Here is a 22,827-nt window from a genome sequence, read left to right as displayed (position 1 = left end):
TAACTCGGCTAGGCAAAGCTGTCCCTCTGACAAAGGCAGCATACTATAGTGCAAACACGGATCCATCAAAGCTTCTCTTAAATGCTGGATTCCTAAACACGATGGCCAGCGATCGTGTCCGTCATCGAGGAGAAGCATGTTTGGACACAGCTTACAACTTGGCGGGAAGCCGGTGACAATGGAGCTGTGAGCCATGAGATAGCCGATTACTGCATGCCCTCGGTTAGGACCGTAGGGAATCAGACAGCCAAGATATAATCAATAAAAACTTGGACTATCAATTATATCTTCGGTTATAACCAAAAAATAGTACATTGTGAATGACAAGCAAGCCAGATAACCGGCCGTCGGATATCACCATATGGCCCACAATAAGTTATCACTGGAAATAAACATGTAATGGCAGATGAATTGATAAATATAGGTTATGGGGCAACCGTTACCTTAGCTCAGTCAGATACCAGCCACCGGATAGTACCGTGAAGCGCAGTGTATCTCCAGCACTAACAATCAGAAAATTGAATAATATACACTGGCGAAAGATGAAGTTATGTCCAGATGAATAGTGAAGAGCGCACTGTCATAGCTTCAGAGGGCGAGTTCTCACTACTAGGGTAAGCTGCACTGAACAGTGCTGAAAAACGACCTATCATAGAGCGAGAAAGCAAAAGAAATGTAGACCGAGCAAGAATATAATCTGCAGTAGCTCGGTACTCAGTCACAACTTGAATTGTTATATTTTCTCGACCTATCTAGCTGGTGCTACGATTATCCATTAGCGCTTAACACTGCCTCTGGTGATCAGTAGGAATTAATCAATATGCAAAGCTGAATGTAATCTTTGGTATACATACTCAAATAATATTTATACACTGTGGGAATTATTTTGTTTATTTTTAGAACATTTTGTAACAAGACATTTGTAATTTTTGTATGTTTCAGTTTTACAAAAAGAAAAAGGAAAGAAGAGGAAAGCAAATAACAGTAAAAACCCTCGACTTTACTCCAGCGTCTGACCTTTTCTGACTCCTGTTAGCTATCTGTCAATTTTGCGTAGATGAAACACACATCCAGGACAGAATAACCCCTTTAAAGAAATGACAGCAAATGGCAAATTTGGCAAATATTTGTGCAAATTTTAGACCTGTAAAAATATTCCTGAGGGTTGTCATGGATCAAAAGCAATGATTTACATTTTTTCTTGATAATGTTTTTCAGGTCTATTTGCATTTACTCTCATTGAACCGGTTTACACGCACTAAAGAAAATTGTTTATTTCAGGGGTTTTGCTGAAAGCAGCATTCTGAAACGCAGTTTTCCTTATGCCACTTAGGGGATACAGAGAAAGCCTTTTAACACACCTAGGTTTCTACCAGACAATGCATCTTATCTGGCCATGTAAACACATAAGCAGCGTTCTCAGGATTTTGAAGAGTGCACATGTGCCTGAACACACATCATCGGATGGAGCTGAACAAGAAGTAAACAAAGCAGAAAGACTTCAACATTTCCGGGCAAAAGTTTTGATACACTTACTCATTCTTTATTATAATTTCACATTTTAGAATAATAGTAAAGCCATCAAAACTATGGAATAACATAAATGGATCTATAGGAATTATGTTGTGACTAAGCAAAATCCAAAATAAATCAAAACTGTGTTATATTTTAGCAACTTCAAATTAGTCACCCTTTGCCTAACATTTGCAGACATGTACTCTTGACATTTTGTCAATCAACTTCTTGAGGAATCACCCTGGGATGCTTTTTAAACAGTATTGAAGGAGTCCAAGTCATCAATTTCTTTAACTTTAATTTTATAATGAAATAAATTAATATGGTGGCACAATTATATTTTTGTCTACAAAATTAATTTCAAACATTTAATCATACACTTTCAGATCAAAGATTTTTAAGATCATGAGAAACATTTCAGATAAGTGTTTCAAAACTTCTGACCGTTAGTGTTCACAATAAACTTTACTCATTTATAAACACCAGTGTAAATTATTGACAGTCCCTTAACCCTCTGCTCATATAGTGGAGGAATACCAGTGTTTTACTTAAGAGAGAAAACCCCACTATTGCCGCGCAATTCCGTTGCAGGTCGCTACAGAAAGTTTAAGGGAACAAGCACAGCAACAACTGCAATATGTAAATAAAGCAAAGACACAGAGTAAAATAGTAAAGTGTTTCTCAGATGCTGTGCTTGTTATTTACATAAGCCTTGCGGGAAAATTACGTTGCTATGGAGAGCACTGCTTTCTTACTGAGCCGCATGTATACACGAGTTAAGAGTACGCTGCTTATACGGTACATGTATACAGGAACACAGCTTTCTCTCAATAAGCCATGTTCTTGCAATTCACTGCTTTCTGGTGTCCATGTAAACACACTCATTGCTTTCCTCTGGTGATGGTCACATATATGGTGGCTGAGAGGAAATAGTCACATGACTGAAACTGATGAACAGAAGAAATCTGTGCGATAACCATTGACAACAGCTACCGGCATGTCAATTACACTGACACTTCTGTGGTTTTCAAATAGAATTTGTAAATTAAGATATTTTATGTCTTCCTTTTATCACAGCTTTTCCTGCTTGTTTTCTTTTCTCCTTGTTTTCTGCAGTGTGAATAGAGATGATGTGACTGGAGACCTGCAGCAGGAGTCTCATCCACCAGTAGATGATGTTCTTCAGAGAGTCAAAGACAAACACAAAACCAGCATGAAGAACAAGTATGAGAGCTTATTTGAGGGAATACAAGAGAATCAAACCCTGCTGAACAGCATTTACACACTGCTCTACATCATAGAGGGAGAGAGTGAAGGGGTGAATGAAGAACATGAGGTTTTACACATGGAGAAAACACCCAGAACTCAACACATACATGACACTGCAATCTACTGCAATGACATCTTTAAACATGAACCAAGATGTGTGGAGAAGAGAACAGACAAAATAAAGACTGTTCTTACTAAAGGCATCGCTGGAATTGGAAAAACAGTCTCAGTGCAGAAGTTCATTCTGGACTGGGCAGAGGGAAAAGCCAATCAGGATGTAGATTTCATGTTTGTGCTTCCATTTCGAGAGCTGAACTTGATTAAAGATGAGCCGTACAGTCTTCACAAGCTTCTGCTGGACTTTCATCCAGAACTTCATGATCTGGACTCAAAGATTTATGATCAGTGTAAACTTGTGTTCATCTTTGATGGTCTGGATGAAAGCAGAATTAAACTGGAGTTTTCAGACAGTGAGAAAGTTCCTGATGTGACTGAGACTTCATCAGTGGGTGTGTTGATGTCAAACCTCATCAAAGGAGATCTGCTTCCCTCTGCTCTCATCTGGATCACCTCCAGACCAGCAGCAGCCAATCAGATCCCCTCCAAATACATCAAGCGTGTGACAGAGATTCAGGGATTCAATGACCCTCAGAAGGAGGAATATTTCAGGAAGAGAATCAGTGATGAACATCAAGCCAGCAGAATCATCTCACACATTAGAAGAGCAAGAAGCCTCCACATCATGTGCCACATTCCAGTCTTCTGTTGGATCTCATCCACTGTGCTTCAAAACATCCTGAAACAAGATGACAGTGCAGAAATCCCTCAAACGCTGACTGAAATGTACATCCACTTCCTGCTCATTCAGATCAATATGAGGAATCAGAAGTATGAAAATAGAGATCCAGAGAAACTGAAGAAGGATAAAAAGAGAAAAAAGAGATGTCTGAAGAAACTTCTGCAGTCCAACAGAGAAGTAATTCTGAAACTTGCTGAACTGGCTTTGAAACAGCTGATGAAGGGCAATATCATGTTCTATGAGGAGGACCTGAAAGAGAGCGGCATAGATGTCACAGATGCCTCAGTGTATTCTGGGATTTGCACTGAGATCTTTAAGGAGGAATCTGTGATTCATCAGAGGAAAGTCTTCTGCTTCATTCATCTGAGTTCTCAAGAGTTTCTAGCTGCTCTATACTTGTTTTACCATTATGTAATCAAAAGTGTTGACACATTGCAGTTTTTCGATGTAGTACACAGTCTGCATACGAACACTGTAGATAAAGCCCTTCAGAGTGCAAATGGACAGCTGGATCTTGTCCTCCGATTCCTGCTGGGCATATCACTGGAGTCCAATCAGAAACTTTTACAGGATCTACTGACACACACAGAACACAGCTCAGAGAGCATCAAGAAAACCTCACAGTACATTAAAGACAAAATCAAGAATGGCAAACATCTCTCCACTGAAAGATCCATCAATCTGTTGCTGTGTCTGCTGGAGATGAAAGATCTGACTCTGTACAGAGAGATTCAGAAGTTTGTGAAATCAGACAAACACGCAGAGGAGAAACTCTCTCCTGCTCAATGTTCAGCGATCGCCTACATGCTTCAGATGTCAGAGGAGGTGCTGGATGAGCTGGACCTGAAGAAATACAACACATCAGATGAGGGCAGAAGACGACTGATACCAGCTGTGGGCAACTGCAGAAAAGCTCTGTGAGTCATTCATTCAGATATATTAGAAACCCAATTTATACATAATTTATACTAGGGATGCTCCGATCGATAGGCTACCGATCAGTATCAGCAGATATTCACGTCTTACAACTCTATTATTGATCTGTAATTTGGCTGATCGCAAAAAACAATCACCCATGTCACAAAAGACCTGTGGCTCCTTTAAGACTTGCATTGTCATGGCATCATGGAGTGTGAGGAACACTTGCAGAGTGTTGTAAGACAACAGAGTTGATTCAGCAGTTGTGAACAATGCAGAGAGAGAGAGAGGTATTACGAATATGAAACGTTTGTGTTTTTTACTGTATATATGGTGTCAAAGAGAAACCGGCTCGAGGTGTGATGGTCTTATCATTCACAGTGACGGCTTCTCCGCCAGGTATATATATCACAGTGATAATGCAGAATACAAGATGTGGTGTAATTCAAACCTCTTTATTAAATATCTTGTGATTCAGCGGCAGTAACAGTAGCACCTGTAGGGTCCATAAAGATGCGCTCTTTCTCCGCTGTCCTTTCATCTATTGATTTAAAGTAAATAAATAAATAAGAAATGGTGACAATGCATACATATCTATGAATGTCACATTAAGGTTAATTGCACCTATAGGTTATCAGTTTGACAAAAATTGAGTCTTTATGTATTATGATACAAAAATATTTTGTGTTAGCCTATACTTGTTTTAAAGTTTTATTTAAAAGAAAGCTTTTATAATTAGCTTAATTTATAAAGAATTATTTTTACTTTATTTTGTCAGCAAAAACTAGGCAAAATGGTATTACCAACAGTTAAATTCAGTTTATAGTGTGCAGAAAGCTTAAATATAAGCAGTTATGACAGAACTCCTAATAAAAGGTGATGATCGGGGATCGGTATTGGCCGTTCGGGTGACAAGACAATTGGTGATTGGTATCGGCTGTAAAACTTCTGAACGGGCATCCCTAATTTATACATTAATATAGGGGTCTTCAACCATTTTCAGGCCAAGGACTCTTTGGTGAGTAGAGAAACGGAGTTGGGACCCCCATTACATATTGTGTAAAATTGAGTGTTGTGTTTTATGCCTATAAAAATGTGGCTGGTAGACTACCATATTATTGTATGTACATTAATATGTTTACATTGCAAAGCCATTGAAATAATCATTAAATGCAGCCCTGCTGAAAAGACCAGCTAAAACCAGCATAAGCTGGTTGTCTGTTTTAGCTGGTCGCCCAGTCTGGTCATAGCTGGTCAGACTTGTTTTAAATTGGGTTTGAACCCTTTTTTTGCTGGTTAGGCTGATCTTAGCTGGCCAGGCAGGTCATACTGATCTTAGCTGGTCAGGGTAGTATTAGTTAGTCAGGCTGGTCTTAGCTGGTCAGAGTAGTATTAGTTAGTCAGGCTGGTCTCAGCTGGTCAGGGTGGTCTTATCTGGTATCCCAGCCTGACCAGCTAAAAAGTGTTCAAACTAGGGCTGCAACTAACGATTATTTTGATAATCGATTAATCTTCGATTATTTCTATGATTCATTTATAAATTGGATAAAAATGTAATTTTAGTTCCTGTATTTTATTAAAATGATTTTAAAAAAAAAACATAAAGGGCGTAAGCATTTGGTTTGATTTACATTACTGAATTAACGATTCTTTACTCTCACAAAAATTTGAACAAAGCCTGAATCATAAAAAGTTTACATTTTATTATTTTCAGGACATATGCGGGATAGCTGCTTAACTTGTAAAGGTCATCATTAAAGAGTAAAATGATAGAGTGGGACAAAAGTTCAGCCCAGCCCAGGGCAATAGTGACACGAGAATTGAAATGAGAATTCTGACCAGCTGAAAAATACATAATTATGTAAGATACATATGGTATGCTTGTACACTGTCTCTGATTATATTTAAGTATTTTAAAATTAAAAAATTTTAAATAGTATTTTCACTGATTACATGTTTCTAGTCTATTCTTTTCAAAAAAAGTGTGTATGTTTATCCAGTAAAATAAGGTTTACTTTACTAATTGTATACATTTACTAGTGAAATCAGACATTACATGTGGCATTATCAGGAGGACTTTAATATATCAGGACCCTTAGCATTATTATACATTATATTCAGCATTATATACAGTTTAATACAATCATCTGTAAACCCTGTGCAAATTCACTCTCGCGCTGAAAAGACTCAACATGGCCCTCGCTGTATTACATGCACTTACACGAGCAGGAGAAAACACTTTGAAAACGGCACACCTTGACGGCTGAGACTTCTGATATCTGTACAAATAGCTGCACAATTGATTACATTGAAACAGAAATCGTGGTATGATGTTGCACGAGTTTAATAAAAATGACTGCGCTCCCTTACTCTATTGCGATCGGTTTGATTGACGTGGATGCACGCACTCGCATGCTCATTAAAGTTTAACAGAGACTCGTGTGTGGTAACAACAAACAGTTTTGCGAAATAAGCAGCTGATTTTTAATTCAGAACATGTTTACATTATAAAACATAGACAATAGCAGTAAAATGTAAGTGATAGTCCCAGTTCTACTGGGGTGCTTGAGGGTGCTAAGCAACCTCAAACGAAACTTAGAGCACCCTCAATTGCTCAAAGTCAAACTACTGCCTACTACTGGTCCATTTATCATGAACTTTATTTATTAGATCTTTCATTTATCTGGCTTTGGGACCTATCGTATCCACAAGCTTTTAATATGCTCTGGGTTGCCAGATAATATATGCAACAATCAGAGATTTATACTTGCACAAATAGGAAATATTTCACCTTATGTCATACTTAATACATGCAAGTGTTTTCTCTCCACAAAAAACAAACAAACAACAAATTAGTGCTCAATAGTGCACTGAGTGGACATGCGAGCAAAACCAAGTGAGAGAGGAATATGTTTGTTCTTTCTGCTGAAATCCTTCACATCTGTATGTGAATGTTACTCTGGTAGTTATTATTTATCAGTGTCATTCAGGCTGTTTTATTCAGTTGTGTACTGAATGGCATGCCAAACATACTGCTGACAAGACCCACATGGTGAACCATGAGCAGGTAAACAGGTTGATAATGTTCTGAGAATAAAACAAGTAAACGGGTCCACTTTTTGCAACATTAAAATAAGCTTTTAGAATCTCTTTCCCAAATAGTTTATTTTATTTTACCTACTCCTGATATAGAGTGTTAAATTGAATACTAAATTACCATTGCATTGAAGAATGGTAATCAATTAATAATTGTATTTAGCCTTTATTCAGTGTTCCTAACACATGATAGAAAGTATAGCAGCAAAAATGTCTGGGATTAAAAGATAAAACTATGCAAATCTTTTTATCTTCTCTGTTCCATGTTCTACCTAACAGCTGATGTGGCCACAGTACCAAAATAATTGCACACCCCTGCTCAATTGAATATGTAAGACTAATACTGTAAATTGGCAAGCAGATTTTCTTGAAAATCCTTGAAAAAGACAGACAGATAGATAGACACACACACAGACAGACAGAAAAACAGACAGACCCTGTCCATGCAGAATTTTTTTTTTATAAGGTTACTAAAATGGAGTCTTCATCTCATGTGAGTGATCTATTTTATACATATATTTTAAAATGACTGTTGATTTCACGGAGTAAAAAATTTGTAATGAGGAAAACATTGAGTGCACCTTTCATTTTGTTGATTTGAGAGTCACTGTCTTGTGTGTGTGTGTGTATGTCTTGTCTGCCAGCTTGATAATCTCAGCGGTAACTTTATTGACATCAGGCAAGTACGCTATTGTTCTGAAAGCAGGCTGTTCTCTGGTCAAACACACAGCGGCCCTCCACTGCAGCGCTGCTGAACCTGACCTGTGTTGCGCTTTGTGGCTCATGATTAGCTGTGGCCACATGAAGGGTTTGTCTGGGCTAACTGGGCTAATTTGTCTGCTAACTAGTGCTGTTTAGTCACACTAAGATTTGACAAGCAGCTGTGAAGGACTTCAAAATGTCAATAATTCATACTCCTATCTCTCGCTGTCACTCGCGTGCAAGTTAGTGATTTTTACAAGTGCCACCAAGGTGGATCAAACAATAATTTTACCACCGTGGATGACCTGTTGAAATCCCTTGCATTAATATAACTATTCCCCCTTTGGACAAACACCATTTTTTGTAGAATTATTCACATACTACTTTACAAATGTTTTATAGTAAAAAATAAATATTTGTTCACATAAGCATTCACCCTCTTCAATTCAGTACTTGGGCAACTTTAACAACATTGGCAGACTTGAGTCTGATTGTGTAAATTGTATTTGTATCAGCCACTGTTGTTTTCCCACAAACTGTTGCTTTAAACTTGTTTATTACAAGTAGTAAAGGAATATTCCAAATATTTAGATATTTACAAATGTATAATTCAATTAAGAGTTTAAAGAAAGTGGGCCTGGGTATCTCAGCGAGTATTGACACTGACTAACACTCCTGGAGCCACAAGTTCAAATCCAGGGTGTGCTGAGTGACTCCAGTCAGGTCTCCTAAGCAACCAAATAGGGCCAGTTACTAGGGAGGGTAGAGTCACATGGGGTAACCTGCTTGTGGTTTCAATTAGTGGTTCTCACTCTCAATGGGGCTCGTGGTATTTGTGCATGGATCGCGGAGCGTAGCCCTCTACATGCTGGGAGTCTCTGCAGTGTCATGCACAGCGAGCCATGTGAAAAGATGTGAGGATTGATTGTCTGAGAAGCGGAGGCAATTGAGATTTATCCTCCACCACCCAGATTGAGGTGAGTAACTGCACCACCACGAGGACCTACTAAGTATTGGGCATTCCAAATTGGGGAGAAAAGAGGATCTAAAAATAAAAAATAAAAAGAGTGTAACGAAAACCAAATAGATTGATTGCATCATTCTTGGTGCTTTGGAGTTGTCAGAGATGCAAAGTTTGTTTTGCGGATTTGTTGCCTGTTATTCTAGTTTGCGGGTAGTGTAGTTCTTACCAGGAATACCACTAATAAACACAATTTTTTAATGAAAATAACACAAAAAATGGCTTCAATAGGAAGCAAATCAGTTCTCAAATTTTTTAACAAAATGTCAGGAACCGTGGTGGTCATCAGTCATCAGCAGTGTGTAGGGAAAAAGGGGGGAGTGAATGCAACAACTGTCAGTCTGATCCACTCAGCTTTTTTTCACTAATGCAGTTAACAGCAAACATTCTAACAATTGCTTGTGATAAATGCACAAATACATTTCATGGTTTTATAAGCTCACAATACATTACACAGAAACACACTGGTTGTTTTATATCTGTAATGTAATGTTCAAATAAATGCCGAGTCATGTACTCTGTATTGAAACTGTGAACTAAAACCTTTTTTATTCTTCTATTGGCAAGCAGATTTTCTTGAATACAAGCAAACACACAAAAATCCTTGCATTGTGTGAATGCACAAAATGCTGCATCAAAACTTGTCAGAATAACATTTTGAGACTTATTCCATGTGTTGATTCAAAAATATGTGTTTAGATCTGTTAACAATCACATTAAGGTTGGATGGATGAATTGTGATTGTGTATAATACTATCAGTTTACACCGCACCTCAAACAAGCCCCAGTACACCTCAGCACATATTTAGAAACAGTCACATTAATGTATGTTGCGTGAACATTTAGAATGTTTCACCATTGATTGAAAACCTGTCCTCATGTCAACATCATGGGGTCTTGAACACTCGCAGCCCAGTACCTCATTCACTGAAGCGCAGCTTGAGAGTAAGAAGTGGCTTTTAAGAATATCACGTTGCGTCAGGGGCGGACTGGGACTAAAATCTGTCCCTGGACTCCCTGTCTTTCAAGGGAAAATGTCTATTTTATGTGCTGTGAAAAGTCAGAATCAAGTCCTGAATCACCTTTGAATTTTTTTCTAGAAGTGCAAATAAACCATAGTTAATATGAGGTTGTGGAAACAACAGGTATAATATATATATATATATATATAAGTTATTAAAGATCAGATAATTTTGTTTAAAATAGATGAAAAAGGTGTCACACAGCAGGACACTGATGACAATACTTAAAATGTCATGGAAATTACTCACATAACTATGTGAAAATTTTGTCCAAAATATGTACATATATAAATATAAACAAATATAAATATACTCTATGTAAAAAAAAAATATATATATACCTCTTAAAGTGTAGCTTTTTGCAGATATTTTGCATATTAATTGCTCATATTTTCACTGTATGTGAGTTTGCTGCATTTTTATATCTGCAGTGTTTTAATTCCTTCCCCAGATTATTCTTGAGCAAAAGTGAAAGGCCATTGCTTTGACAAGCATTGTTTCTGCTATCCTTTAAACAAAGTTAGCCTCATAGATTCAAATAGCACAAAGTAATTTATTTTCTGCATTTTTATCAGACGTGAGCATTATTCAGCAAGCCAATTTTCAGCTCCCTGAAATGCTTTGCTGTATGAATAAATTATGCAAATGCTATGCACTGCTCATAGCTTGACTGTTTGCAGATTTTATATATGCTGCTGTTATTGTATTTGTTTAACTTAGTTATTTCTCATTTTGTGATTATTCAGAGCTCATCTTATACTTAATCTGTTGTCCTTGTCACCATTATTGTGATATGTCAAAGAATGAGTTCTCCACAAGTCACAGACTTAATGTGCTTAAACAGAAATGTACTACAATGTGTAATTTTTTTCAAAATAAAAGCCAATACTTTCAGCTTTACCTTTCAGAGTTCATTGAATATTCGCTCTGTAATGGGGTATGCGCGGGCATGTTGGAGCCCAGGATAGCTGTCTATTTCTCCCGTTGGATGGGCCGGTACTTGCCTAGCAACGGGCCTGCCCAAATTACCCAGCGGCCCCCCCAGGAAAACTCCCAGTGCTCCCTATGGCCAGTCTGCCCCTGTGTGGCATCATGAATAATAATGAGATAGTGCCTTCTCATAGGATAAGGCCATGCAGTCTCATAATTAATTATGAGACACTGGCAACATAATTATTTACTATAGTACTTGGAAACATCCCATCCTATGATGTTGACTCAATGAAAATAGAGCAAAATTCCATAGATTAACTACTCTCTTAGAATTAAAATTAATAGCTACTCACTTTGTCTTCCATCATGTGTAACACATACAAATCTGGTATCATCGCAATAAAATTGTTCTGGGGTTTCATGAACCTTTAACAACGTCAGAGCTCACTATAGGTCTTTTTTATTTTTATTGTATTTTTTCCCCTTTTCTTCCCAATTTTGGAATGCCCAATTCTCACTACTTACTAGGTCCTCATGGTGGCGCGGTTACTCAACTTAATCCGGGTGCCGGAGGATGCATGTCTGGTTGCCTCCGCTTCTGAGACTGTCAAACTGTGCAACTTATCACGTGGCTTGCTGTGCATGACACCGCAGAGACTCACAGCATGTGGAGGCTCATGATACTCTCTGCAATCCATGCACAACTTACCACGAACCCCATTGAGAGCGAGAACCACTTAATCACAACCACAAGGAGGTTTTCCAAATATTCAACAAAATTCTTAGATTACTAATTTGGGAATATGTATATGCTTTTGAATCAGCTGGAATTTGCAAAAGATTTACTTCTCCCCTAATTATTGATGAATATTGAAGTTTCTACATGGGAAACCTGAATGGCTCAGTTTTACAAATTGATATTAAGTCATCAAGCTGGGCTATGTAAACAATTAAATGATGGGGAATAACCAATAATAACCTTAATAACCTGTTAAGGTTGTCCACAAAACTCACGGTAATTGTATTTAACTCTCTTTCAGTCTGCCTGTTTGTAATCTCACTGGTCAGTGCTGTGAAATTGTGGCCTCAGCTCTACAATCATCAAACTCCCTGAGAGAGCTGGACCTGAGTAACAATGACCTGCAGGATTCAGGAGTGAAGCTGCTCTCTGATGGACTGAAGATTACAACCTGTACACTGGAGATACTGAGGTTTGAGAGAACATGGATAAAACATAGTAGATTCTGAATCACACATTTGATCTCTGCCTTGCGCCTGACTTCTGTGTACTGTAGGATGTTAAACCAAATGCTTGAGTGTGTAAAGCTGCATAATATGGATGACATAAGATAATCACAGCAAGAAATTTTTTTGAAAGAATGAGACATTAGTTGAATAATGAAAATGTATTTCTCAGTCAGTAAAGAGCAACCGTAATTTCTCAAGTGTTTGTGAATGGGAGGCTTTACAGATTATCTTTTTGTTGTTGTTGTTTTTGTTGTTGTAGATTATCTGGATGTATGGTGACAGAAGTTGGCTGTTGTTATCTGGCTTCAGCTCTGAGATCAAACCCCTCACACTTGATAGAGCTGGATCTGAGCTACAATCACCCAGGAGAATCAGGAGTCAAGCTGCTCTCTGAGAGACACAACGATCCAAAATGCTCACTGGATGCACTTAAGTATGTTGAGCTGTAAAACCCTGTTTACACCCATAAGCCCAGGCCCTAACAAATACACACAGTAGACATATCATAGTATTTAATTAGAATGAGTACATTTTTGTAATCATGAAATGCTACCAGAATTGTATTTTTACATATTTTAGGAAACAATTTCCAAAGTATAATCATCAAGCATCTGTCACTTAACCCTTTCACATGTACTGATGGTTAACGACTGGCCCCCACAGAGTAGAGTTACACATTTGAGCATGACCTTGCGAAACAGGGTGTGGAGCATGAGACCAGGGCAGAGCCAGTGGAAGGTGGAGCCATGAGAGACTCGAGGGGCAGAGCCATGAAAGGTGGAGCCATGAGAGGCATGTGGGGTGAAACTGGAGAACTTGGAGCCTGGAGAGTATCTGAAGGCTCGAATGGCCAGGGTGGAGCTGGAAACATGGAGGACCAAGGCAGAGCTGGGGGATCGGAAGTCTGAGGCAGAGCCGGTGGGGCTGAGGACCAAGGTGGAGCTGTTGGGATGGAGGTCTCCGGTGGAGTCGAAGCATTGGAGATACAAAGCGTAGCGGGAGGATTGGAGAGCCAAGGCGGAGCCAGGTGACCAACAGACCAAGGAGGAGCTGGAGGGACTAGGAACACCGATGAAGCCGATAGGCTGGAGGACCATGGTGGAGCTGAGGGATCATAGAGCCAAGGTGATGTCAAGGGATCTGTGGGCCAAGGCGGAATCCAGGGCTCAGAGGGTCTAGGTGGAGTTGGAGGGTCTGAGTTTCCCATTGTCTGAGATGTCACAGGGAGCGATGGTCGAGCTGGTGACTTCGTGGAACCGGCTGAAAAGGAGGAGGAAGTACTCAGGGCAGGCACAAGGGCGGGAACCAACACCAGGTCTAATAGCTCAGTGAGAGCTGGTTCTGGGATGGATGAGGCTTGCAATGCTGGTTCATTGGCCGTAGCAGGCATGGACTTTGGCTCATTGGCCGTGGCAGGCATGGGCGTTGGCTCGTGGAGCAGAGGTGGACCTGGACCATGGAGCAGAGGCGGGCCTGTGACATAGCATGGAGCAGACTGAAGCTTGGCTGTGACAGGGCATGGAGCAGACTGAGGATTGCCTGTGACATGGCAGGGAGCAAGCTGTGGCTTGGCTGTGACATGGCATGGAGCAGACTCAGGCGTGGCTGTGACATGTCATGGAGCAGACTCAGGCGTGGCTGTGACATGGCATGGAGCAGACTCAGGCGTGGCTGTGACATGGCATGGAGCAGACTCAGGCGTGGCTGTGACTTGGCATGGAGCAGACTCAGGCGTGGCTGTGACATGGCATGGAGCAGACTCAGGCGTGGATCTGAATTGGCATGGAGCAGACTCAGGGTCTGGGGCAGAATGTGGCGCAAGCTCGGCTACCATGACGTGGGAGCCTGGCTCAGCAACCATAACGTAGGACCCTGGCTTGGCGATCACTGTAGGGAGTGCATAGTTCCTCATCAGCTTCTCCCACAGTGAAAGTTGAACCACTCAGCTGCAGGGCAAAGTCGATGTACTGCACCAGACTGATCTGTACACCAGGCATCATGGAGGAAACCGGCTTATTCAACCTGCATGGAAAATGTCTTTGAGGTTGATCTCATTAAAACCAACCTTGCTGGCCAGAGTGCAGAAATTCTCCACATATCCTTCAATGGAAAGGTTCCCTTGGCGAATACGTAGTAGCTGAATTGCTGGGTTCATTTTGAAGGTCAGGTATTCTGTAACATTGCTAGAAGGCAGGCAGACGAAGACGATGAAGTGTGAAGAACCAAAGTGCAGTGTTTATTTACAAAGTGAATATCCAACATAAAATAGAACAAATGACTACAACATTACAACAAAACAATACCTGACATATGACAAGGGAAAACATGAACATGTATGACACTGACAACCAATCAAAAGACAGAACTGTAAACAAGATAACAAGACTAACTTTAACCAATGAAAAGACAAGACTGCTAACATATCATAGATACTCAAACAATGAACCAATGAAAACAAGACACATGAACAGGGGAAACACGTGACAAGATCACATGAAGGAACAGGATAAATAGCAACAACTTAACACTTATTTAGTTGCATTGCACCAAGTATCTGTAAGCAAGGAATAAAGCAACTTTATATGTACAATCGGTTATATTTATGGCAATCAGTTCAGCGTGAATCTGAGAACTCTTCGGGAGATAAACAACTCGATAATTTATGTTAAATAACGTGGCAAATAACTATTACATTTTCACATGAACACACACAAGGGAGGTAAACTTTGAAGGTTAATATCAGGAATATAGTACTGTGTTCATTCTCTTAACTCTGTTGGCTGACTGGTAAGATCGGGAAGTTTCTAGCTTGCCACTTAGCATCCTGTTCCGACGTCACCAATAAGAGGGTCTCTGATCGCTGTCCACAAATATGCAGGATCATTACTAAGAGTCCACTGTTTTGGTCTTGGTGCAATTCTCATCAGTTATCTCTGGTAGAGAACGAGACGAAGCCATGAATATAACCGGCCTTTAACATTGACCTCTACAGATTTACATTTATGCATTTGGCAGACGCTTTTATCCAAAGCGACTTAAAGTGCACCTATTACAGGGACAATCCCCCATGGAGAAACTTGGAGTTAAGTGCCTTGCTCAAGAACACAATGGTGATGGCTGTGGTGATTGAACCGGTGATCTTCTGATTAACAGTTATGTGCTTTAGCCCACTACGCCACCACTACATCTTACGTGTCCGTCCGCCCAAGGGAATGTCCTGACTACTCTCCCGATTAACCAGAGGGCCCAGGGTAGCTGGGGGTCAACCAACATTACAACAGATCCAACTGTAATATTCTTCTTAGTATCCGCATGCCATTTATGTCGCAACTGGAGGTTAGGCAAGTAATGTCTCACAAAGGTTGACCAGAAATTATCAGTGAGAACTTGGCTCTGTCTCCATCTGCGTGATCCTATGAGCTCAATAGCGGGGTACGTCACTTGAGGTAGAGAGCTGTCTGGCTATCCAATGAGCAGGAGATTTGGATCCAAGTCAGCTACATTGAAGGAGACATATTCTAGGGGCTTACTATTGAGAATTCCCTCTATCTCAATAAGCACTGTTTGAAGCATTTATTCTGTCACCGTTTGTGAACCTACTACTGTACAGTGGGCATTTTTGAGGATTGAATCTCTCTTTCCCAGATGCCACCAAAGTTGGGAGCATTAGGAGGGTTAAAGAGGAATGTGATTTTTTTTTTTGTTCTGCAAGATGTTGTTGAAGCTGTGGGCTACAGTTTATTTTGGCCTCTCTTAGTTCTCTCTCTCTCCACCCTGGAAATTGGTACCCTGATCAGACAGCAGTTCAGATATGGTGCCTCTGCATGCAATAAATCTCCTCAGAGCCATAAGGAAGGAATATGTGTCTGATGACACATTGAGTGGTGAGACACTTGAAGATTATATCCCATCTTTTTTCACAGCATCTTCCTATCTTAATTTGAAAGGGCCCAAAACAGTCCATAACAGTGTTGTGGAAGGGAGGTTTGTAAAGTCTCAGATGAGCTGGAGGTAGATCCGCAATTTTAGAGACTTCAGGTTTAGTTTTCCACTTACGACATTCTATTGTGTTGGGACAAAATATTCAGCAAATACCCGTTATGTTCCTGGGTGACAAAGCATACTATCATAGTCCTTTATGATAAGTTTGGTTGCTGGATGGTGAGGATCCAGGACTATTGGGTGTATTGTCTGGAATTCTAGACGTAGATGTCCTCTGACCCATATAAGCTGACTGGATTCATCAAACTCTGGAGACAAAATGAGTAGGCGGCTTGTAGTGGATACAGGCTTACCTGAGTTTAATCGTTCATATTCCTCGGGGAAGCTATCATGTTGGATATTCTGGAAGATTAAATGTTCTGCCATCATGTAGTCTTTAGCTGTAGGTGAACTGGATTTGTTTGAGTCACTTTGAATGTTCAAGAAGATCAAGAAGAATGAACAAGAAGTTCTCGCAAGCCATCCACTAATTGCTTGGCCTCATCTGGGATCATTACGCTCTATAGGCAGTTGTCTACGTAGAAGTTCCTTCAACCCCTGGTCTGAGGGTGTCATTTGTCTTGGTATTATCCATAGCATGACGCTGTAAGGTATAGATGGCACAGCAAGGGCTGCAAGTTGGGCTAAAGGGAAGCGCTTGCCCCTCATAAATGTTGGGAGGGTTATTCATTTCAATATCACGCCAGACAAAGTGGAGTAGGTTGCTGTCTTTAGGCAGTAGGCAGACCCGATGAAACATAACTTTATATGTCTCCACTAACAGCGACAGTATGCACACTGAAACGCAACAGGACTCCCAAAAGGGAAGGGCACGTAGGTAGTTGTTAAGGTTATGACCCTTGTGTTCAAAGGAGCAGTTGAAGACCACTCGGTTTTTGCCATTATGATTCTCAGTAGTCACAGAGTCTGTGGTAAGTTTAACCACATAGCTACTTTCCTCTCACCTTTTGATCACTTCACTGTATGCTGCTGCCTTTACAGGGTCTTTATCTAACCACTGCTCTGTGCTTCACAGGTTAGGCATGACTTTGGAGTCTTTGGAGGCATGGAGGGTGAGGCATACAAGCCTTGTGCAGCAGTGATGTGGCATAGCGCTTCACTACATCTGCCATAACTCTGGTATTTTTGTCTTGTAGCAAGTCCATTGCTTTCTGATCTTGTTTGAATCGTTTGACCAGTCTTTCATTTTTGTGAGGAATGGTATCTCCTTGCCAAAGTCTATCAACTTTCCAGAAAAGTTCTTCCATTTGAGGAATAACAGAGAGGTGCAGGCATTGCTGAGACTGTTGCTGTAGAAGGCGTGTTAGGCATTGTAACACCCAACCTAATCTAGTTCTGATTGCTGCTGGACCTCCAGGTGGGCCAAGACATACAGGCTTATTGGGTGTGATCAGGTGGGGATGATATTAGGAGGAGAAGACGTGAATGGGCTGCAAATGGATGCCTTTTCAGATGGCAATATTTCTGCTGGAGCATTGCAGTGGGGTAAGAGTGCTCGGCCAAACTTAAGTGCTATGATGTAAAGGTGTTCTGGATTTGGTAGCTCTTTTGTGACTGTGATATTAAGCATACCCTAAAGGAAACAGAGGCCCTGTAAATGTTCTTGACATCTTGTCAAATTGTTCTTAATGCTAGGTCCTCGGTCTGTCCCTTAAGCCCAAGTTTCTGAGCTGCAGCTCGGAGTAACGTGGTTCTTTCGGATCCATCATCAAGCGCTTTGGTGTTTAGGGTTTGGTTCTTGTGCTGTAAACAACATGAATCACTTTTAGTAGAACATGTTTGGAACCTTCAGGCCTGTCCAGGTACAGGGATTCATTTGTGGAACTAACGAGGCAGGTGTACCCTCTGTCTGAGATTGGTCATTAACTTCATGAAGGATTTGAAGGTGTTTCCCATCGCATCGGCGGCAGGGCTTTTTAGGGTGCAATTCTTCGCTAAATCTTACGGTCTACATATCCAGCAATGGTTGTTGTCTTTAATCCATTTTATCATCTTCTCTTTGCTGAATTTCTGGAAGATGGGACACTGGCTTTGGAAATGCTCTATTCTGTCTCAATATGGGCACAACACTCTGCTCTGTTCAGGTCTCTGTGCTGTTTTTGGCTACTTTGAGTGTGACAGTACCTGTGTAGCTGTGTCAGGGGTTTGATGAGTTTGCTCAATGAAGAACGGTGGCAAGTCTGGACTTGACTACTGAGCCTGATCTTGGTTGCACCATTCTACGTCTTTGCTCCTTTCTTTGATTCAGATCCTCACAGTCTTGGTACCAGGATTCAAACTTGAGCCACTCTGCCAGGTCTAGTAGAGTGTAGACTGCATAGGGCATTTGCCATCTGAATGATGCCTATAAATCTGGAGTTTAGTGAGCAGACAGGCTACATGTGACCCACAATGTAACTTCACATTGCCTTCAGGACCTAATGTATTAAGGAGACCCACAAGAGCTTGGATTTGAAGGGCAAACCTATCAAAACTGGCCGAGTCTCCAAGCTGAACATCGGGTATCCATGACCACTGATATTTTAGTTAGGGCTAACTAGTGAGGTCTTTTCCAATCTGTCATTAATTGCAGTCATGTTGTCTGTGTATGACCAAGGGGAATTGAGGAATGAGTCAGCAATTAGGCGTGCCTCTTCAAACTTCAGGTGATCTGGAAGGACCTTATCCAGAAAGAGCTCAGTTCCATCATTAGGAATCAGATTGTCCAGGGCTAACTTTAAACGAGCAAACTCGCCAGGGTCACATTGTGTGAAACATGGAATCGTCGGCTGTGGGCCCCTGTAGGATGTCTCTAGACATATAGTGCTCCGAGGCTGCACCGTGGGAGAATAATATGGCAGATTATGCACAGTGGCAGGTTGTGGGCTTGACTTGTAGGTGTTAATGTCAGCACCTGGCTTAAAGGAACTCTCTCTGGGTTGTACTTGAACTCTGCATGGAGTAGGTTGTGGTATGCTGGGCGCTGAACTCGGTGCTGCTATCTGAGGTGGTCCATATATGGTTCTGGGGAATGGCATTGGAGTCTGTTTTGTATGCTGTGGTTGTGGAGTTTGTGAAGCTGACGGCTGCTGTACCATTAAATCCTGCATACCTTTATGAAGAATCTGTACATGCAGAATTTCCTCTTTAAGGGCCATCTGAGCTTCATGCAGTTGCCAATTCTCCCTTTTAAGGTCTTGAACCTCCAATCTTTGTCTAACAGATGTGAGTGAAACCTCATCCTCTTGTAGCAAGGGCTCCTCCTCTCCATCACTTTCATAGTGCAGTGCGGTGGACCACTGTCTGTCAGGTTGTCTGTCAGCAGTCATTTGGGAATATGGAGTACACTTGGCTTCAGCTGCTGCTTCAATGCTTTAACCATGTGAACTGGAAAGAGGAGAGTCACTACGATCATTGAGTAATATCCTAGGCTTTTATGTCCTTGCACTTTGTTGTGCCTCTTCTTGCCTATGTGAATGCTGCATGGATCATAATTGGTACAGCGGGTTGCATAGGATATTGTACTTCATAGTCTCTGAGATAAGCTGGAGGCTGGGTTGTACATCGTGGGCGCACACCCTGGAAGGAAGGTTGCTCTGACATCCTCTTTGGTAAGCGCACTTCCGGCTCGAAGGACCACAATATAGGTGAGTTTGAACTATATTTGCTGATTAGGAGTTTGTGCTCGCCCCAGGGAGTCAGTAAAAACACATCACAAGATTCAGAAAAGTTAGACTTTTACATTTAGATAGGTGTGCGTGGTCTGGAATAACAAAAGATAAATTAGGAGGTCTCTGTTAATAAGGTCTCTGATTGGTTGAATGTCCTTAACATCAGGGAAACGTGATCATTCCAGTCCAGCCATCTTTGTTTACATTAGGTGGCAGTGTGTTTGTCACATACAGTATTGCTGATATTATATATACATTTATTTATATAGCTATGTATAAAAGAGGAAGTAAAACAAAAACAGTAGAGTAGACAAAACCTGTTTGTTATATGCTTTGTATATACAGAATTATGAAATATTAGGTTTATAAATGACAAACCAAGAATTCAGTATATTACTCATCTACGCTGAGAAGTGTCACGCGACATCATTTTAATGGATTTTGCATTCTTTTGCTATTTTGTGTGTGGACAACTCACTCGGGGGGCATTCAAGGAAATTCAGAACCTACTCATGAAAAGGTCAAAAAATTATAATTTATTTAATGGTTTTGATTAAAAAAAAAGTCTCTGATATAGCTACAAATGACTGATTTTCATAGCGTATTATACATATTTAAACATTATTTCAATTATATTTGCTGTGTATTCTGCACACTTTCTTGGAGCTCTGATCCCTCAAAATAAGGCTTAATATCCCTAATATAGACTTAATACAGTCTACTATATTATTGTAAAGTGTGAGGAATGATAAAATCGTAAACCCCAATAAATAACCCTTCATCAAGAACATTATCGTAAAGTGTAATTAACGAGTGAAAAATCCGATTTGGGCCATATTCAGCTGCAGTTGCAGCATTCTTTTGATAATTTGCATGTTGATACAACTCACTCTGTGGGCATTCAAGGGAATTCAGAACCTACTCATGAAAAGGGAACATAACAAAGGAATATATTTAAACATTATTTCCATTATATTTGCAGTGCATTCTGCACACTTTCTTTCATAGCTCTGCATGTCTACATTAGACAACATTAGTGTTAAGTAAGATACAATCTTATTTTAAAGTGTAAGCAATCATAAACCCCAACAAATCACCCCCCTTAAGAACATTATTATTAGTGTGTGATGAGAATGGCTGGGCCTTGATGGAGCATGGCTGGCGCTGAATCTGTACCGGTACAGAAGAGAGAGACACACGTGGCCGCATTGCATATGTGTCTGTTTGTCTTATGTTTCATGTTGTTCTAAATTTTACGATAAACCTTATGTTTACTGCTGGTTTCCGCCGCCTCCTTGCCTGTCCTTTAACTGTTACGCAGTGTTACTAATCACTAAATCCATCCATCCGTCTTCTATAGCCACTCCAAATGAGACGGTCATAGATGCTGCCTCGTGTGTCTGGGCCGAAATCACACAGAGTCAGCGTTTGTGGATGGTACATGCACTCATTGCGAAGATATGACCATGGCAACGTTGTGGTCACAGCTTTCATTCCTAAGGGTGAATGTCACTCCAGCTGTCCCCCGCGTCGCTCCATCCCACGGGATTGAGGACGACCCGGCGAGATGTCACGCTCCTCATGACAGCACCTCCCTGGGGAATTCCCCTGAGGAAGGACCTGCTTTCTCAGGGACAGGGCACCCTCTAGCATCCTCACCCTGACCTAGGGAACCTCCATGTTTGGCTCTTGGATGGGACGCGAAAGATCTGAGTTACCTACCACTTGCGGTCGTAGACACAATCAACCCAGTCAGAGCTCCCTCTACCGGGTAGCTTTACACCCTAAAGTGCTGCTTGTTCGCAAATTGGTGCTCTTCCCGGGCTGAAGACCCGCAGAGATGTGCATTTTGGTCAGTGCTTTCATTCGTGTAAGAGAGGCTGGAGGGGAGGCTGTCCCCCTCCACCTTGAAGGTGTATGACGCAGTGGACGGTAAGTCCTTAGGTAAGCACGACCTGATTATCAGGTCCCTTGAGGCATCTGGAGACTGAATCCTCCCTGGCCAAGCCTGTTCCCCTCCTGGGATCTCTCAGTGGTCCTCTCGGGCCTTCAGAGAACCGCCTTTGAGCCGCTTGACCCACTAGAGCTCAAGGCCCTCTCCTTGAAGACGGCCCTCCTGATAGCGCTTTCTTCCTTCAAGAGGGTTGGGGACCTGCAAGTTTTCTCTGTCAGCGACACTTGCCTGGAGTTCAGTCCGACAGTTACTCTCGTCATCCTAAGACCGCGACCGGGCTACATGCCCAAGGTTCCTACGGCCCTCTTCAGAGACCCGGTTGTGAACCTGCAAGCGCTGCCCCGGGAGGAGGCAGACCCATCCTTTTTGTTGCTGTGTCCAGTACGTGCTTTGCGTATCTATTTGGACTGCACGCAGAGCTTTAGATGTTCTGAGCAGCGCTTTGTCTACTTTGGCGGACGGCAGAAAGGGAATGCCATCTCCAAACAGAGGTTAGCCCACTGAGTCGTTGACGCCATCTCTCTGGCCTACCAGACCCAGGCCGTGCCCGCCCCCTTGTGGGTTCGAGCACACTAAACAAGAAGTGTGGCATCCTCGTGGACAGTGGGCACTGGCCAGTGGCATCTCCCTAGCAGACATCTGCAGAGCAGCTTGCTGGGCAACACCCAATAACTTTGTGAGATTCTATAATCTCAGGG

General features: G+C 41.3%; 1 protein-coding gene across 1 annotated transcript in view; it reads left to right on the top strand.

The window, feature by feature from the left end:
- LOC127635926 (NLR family CARD domain-containing protein 3-like) overlaps positions 1–22,827 on the top strand; it is a 70,537-nt gene that overhangs the window by 28,098 nt on the left and 19,612 nt on the right. Inside the window, exons 4-6 of the mRNA XM_052116227.1 lie at positions 2,632–4,500; positions 12,316–12,486; positions 12,783–12,956. Of these exons, the coding sequence (XP_051972187.1) occupies positions 2,632–4,500; positions 12,316–12,486; positions 12,783–12,956 (2,214 nt within the window). The remainder of the gene's footprint in view (positions 1–2,631; positions 4,501–12,315; positions 12,487–12,782; positions 12,957–22,827) is intronic.

Source organism: Xyrauchen texanus, chromosome 43 (assembly GCF_025860055.1).
Source record: "Xyrauchen texanus isolate HMW12.3.18 chromosome 43, RBS_HiC_50CHRs, whole genome shotgun sequence".
NCBI lineage: Eukaryota > Metazoa > Chordata > Actinopteri > Cypriniformes > Catostomidae > Xyrauchen > Xyrauchen texanus.
Note: the sequence above shows the minus strand (reverse complement) of the source record. Positions and strands in the feature narration are given on the sequence as shown.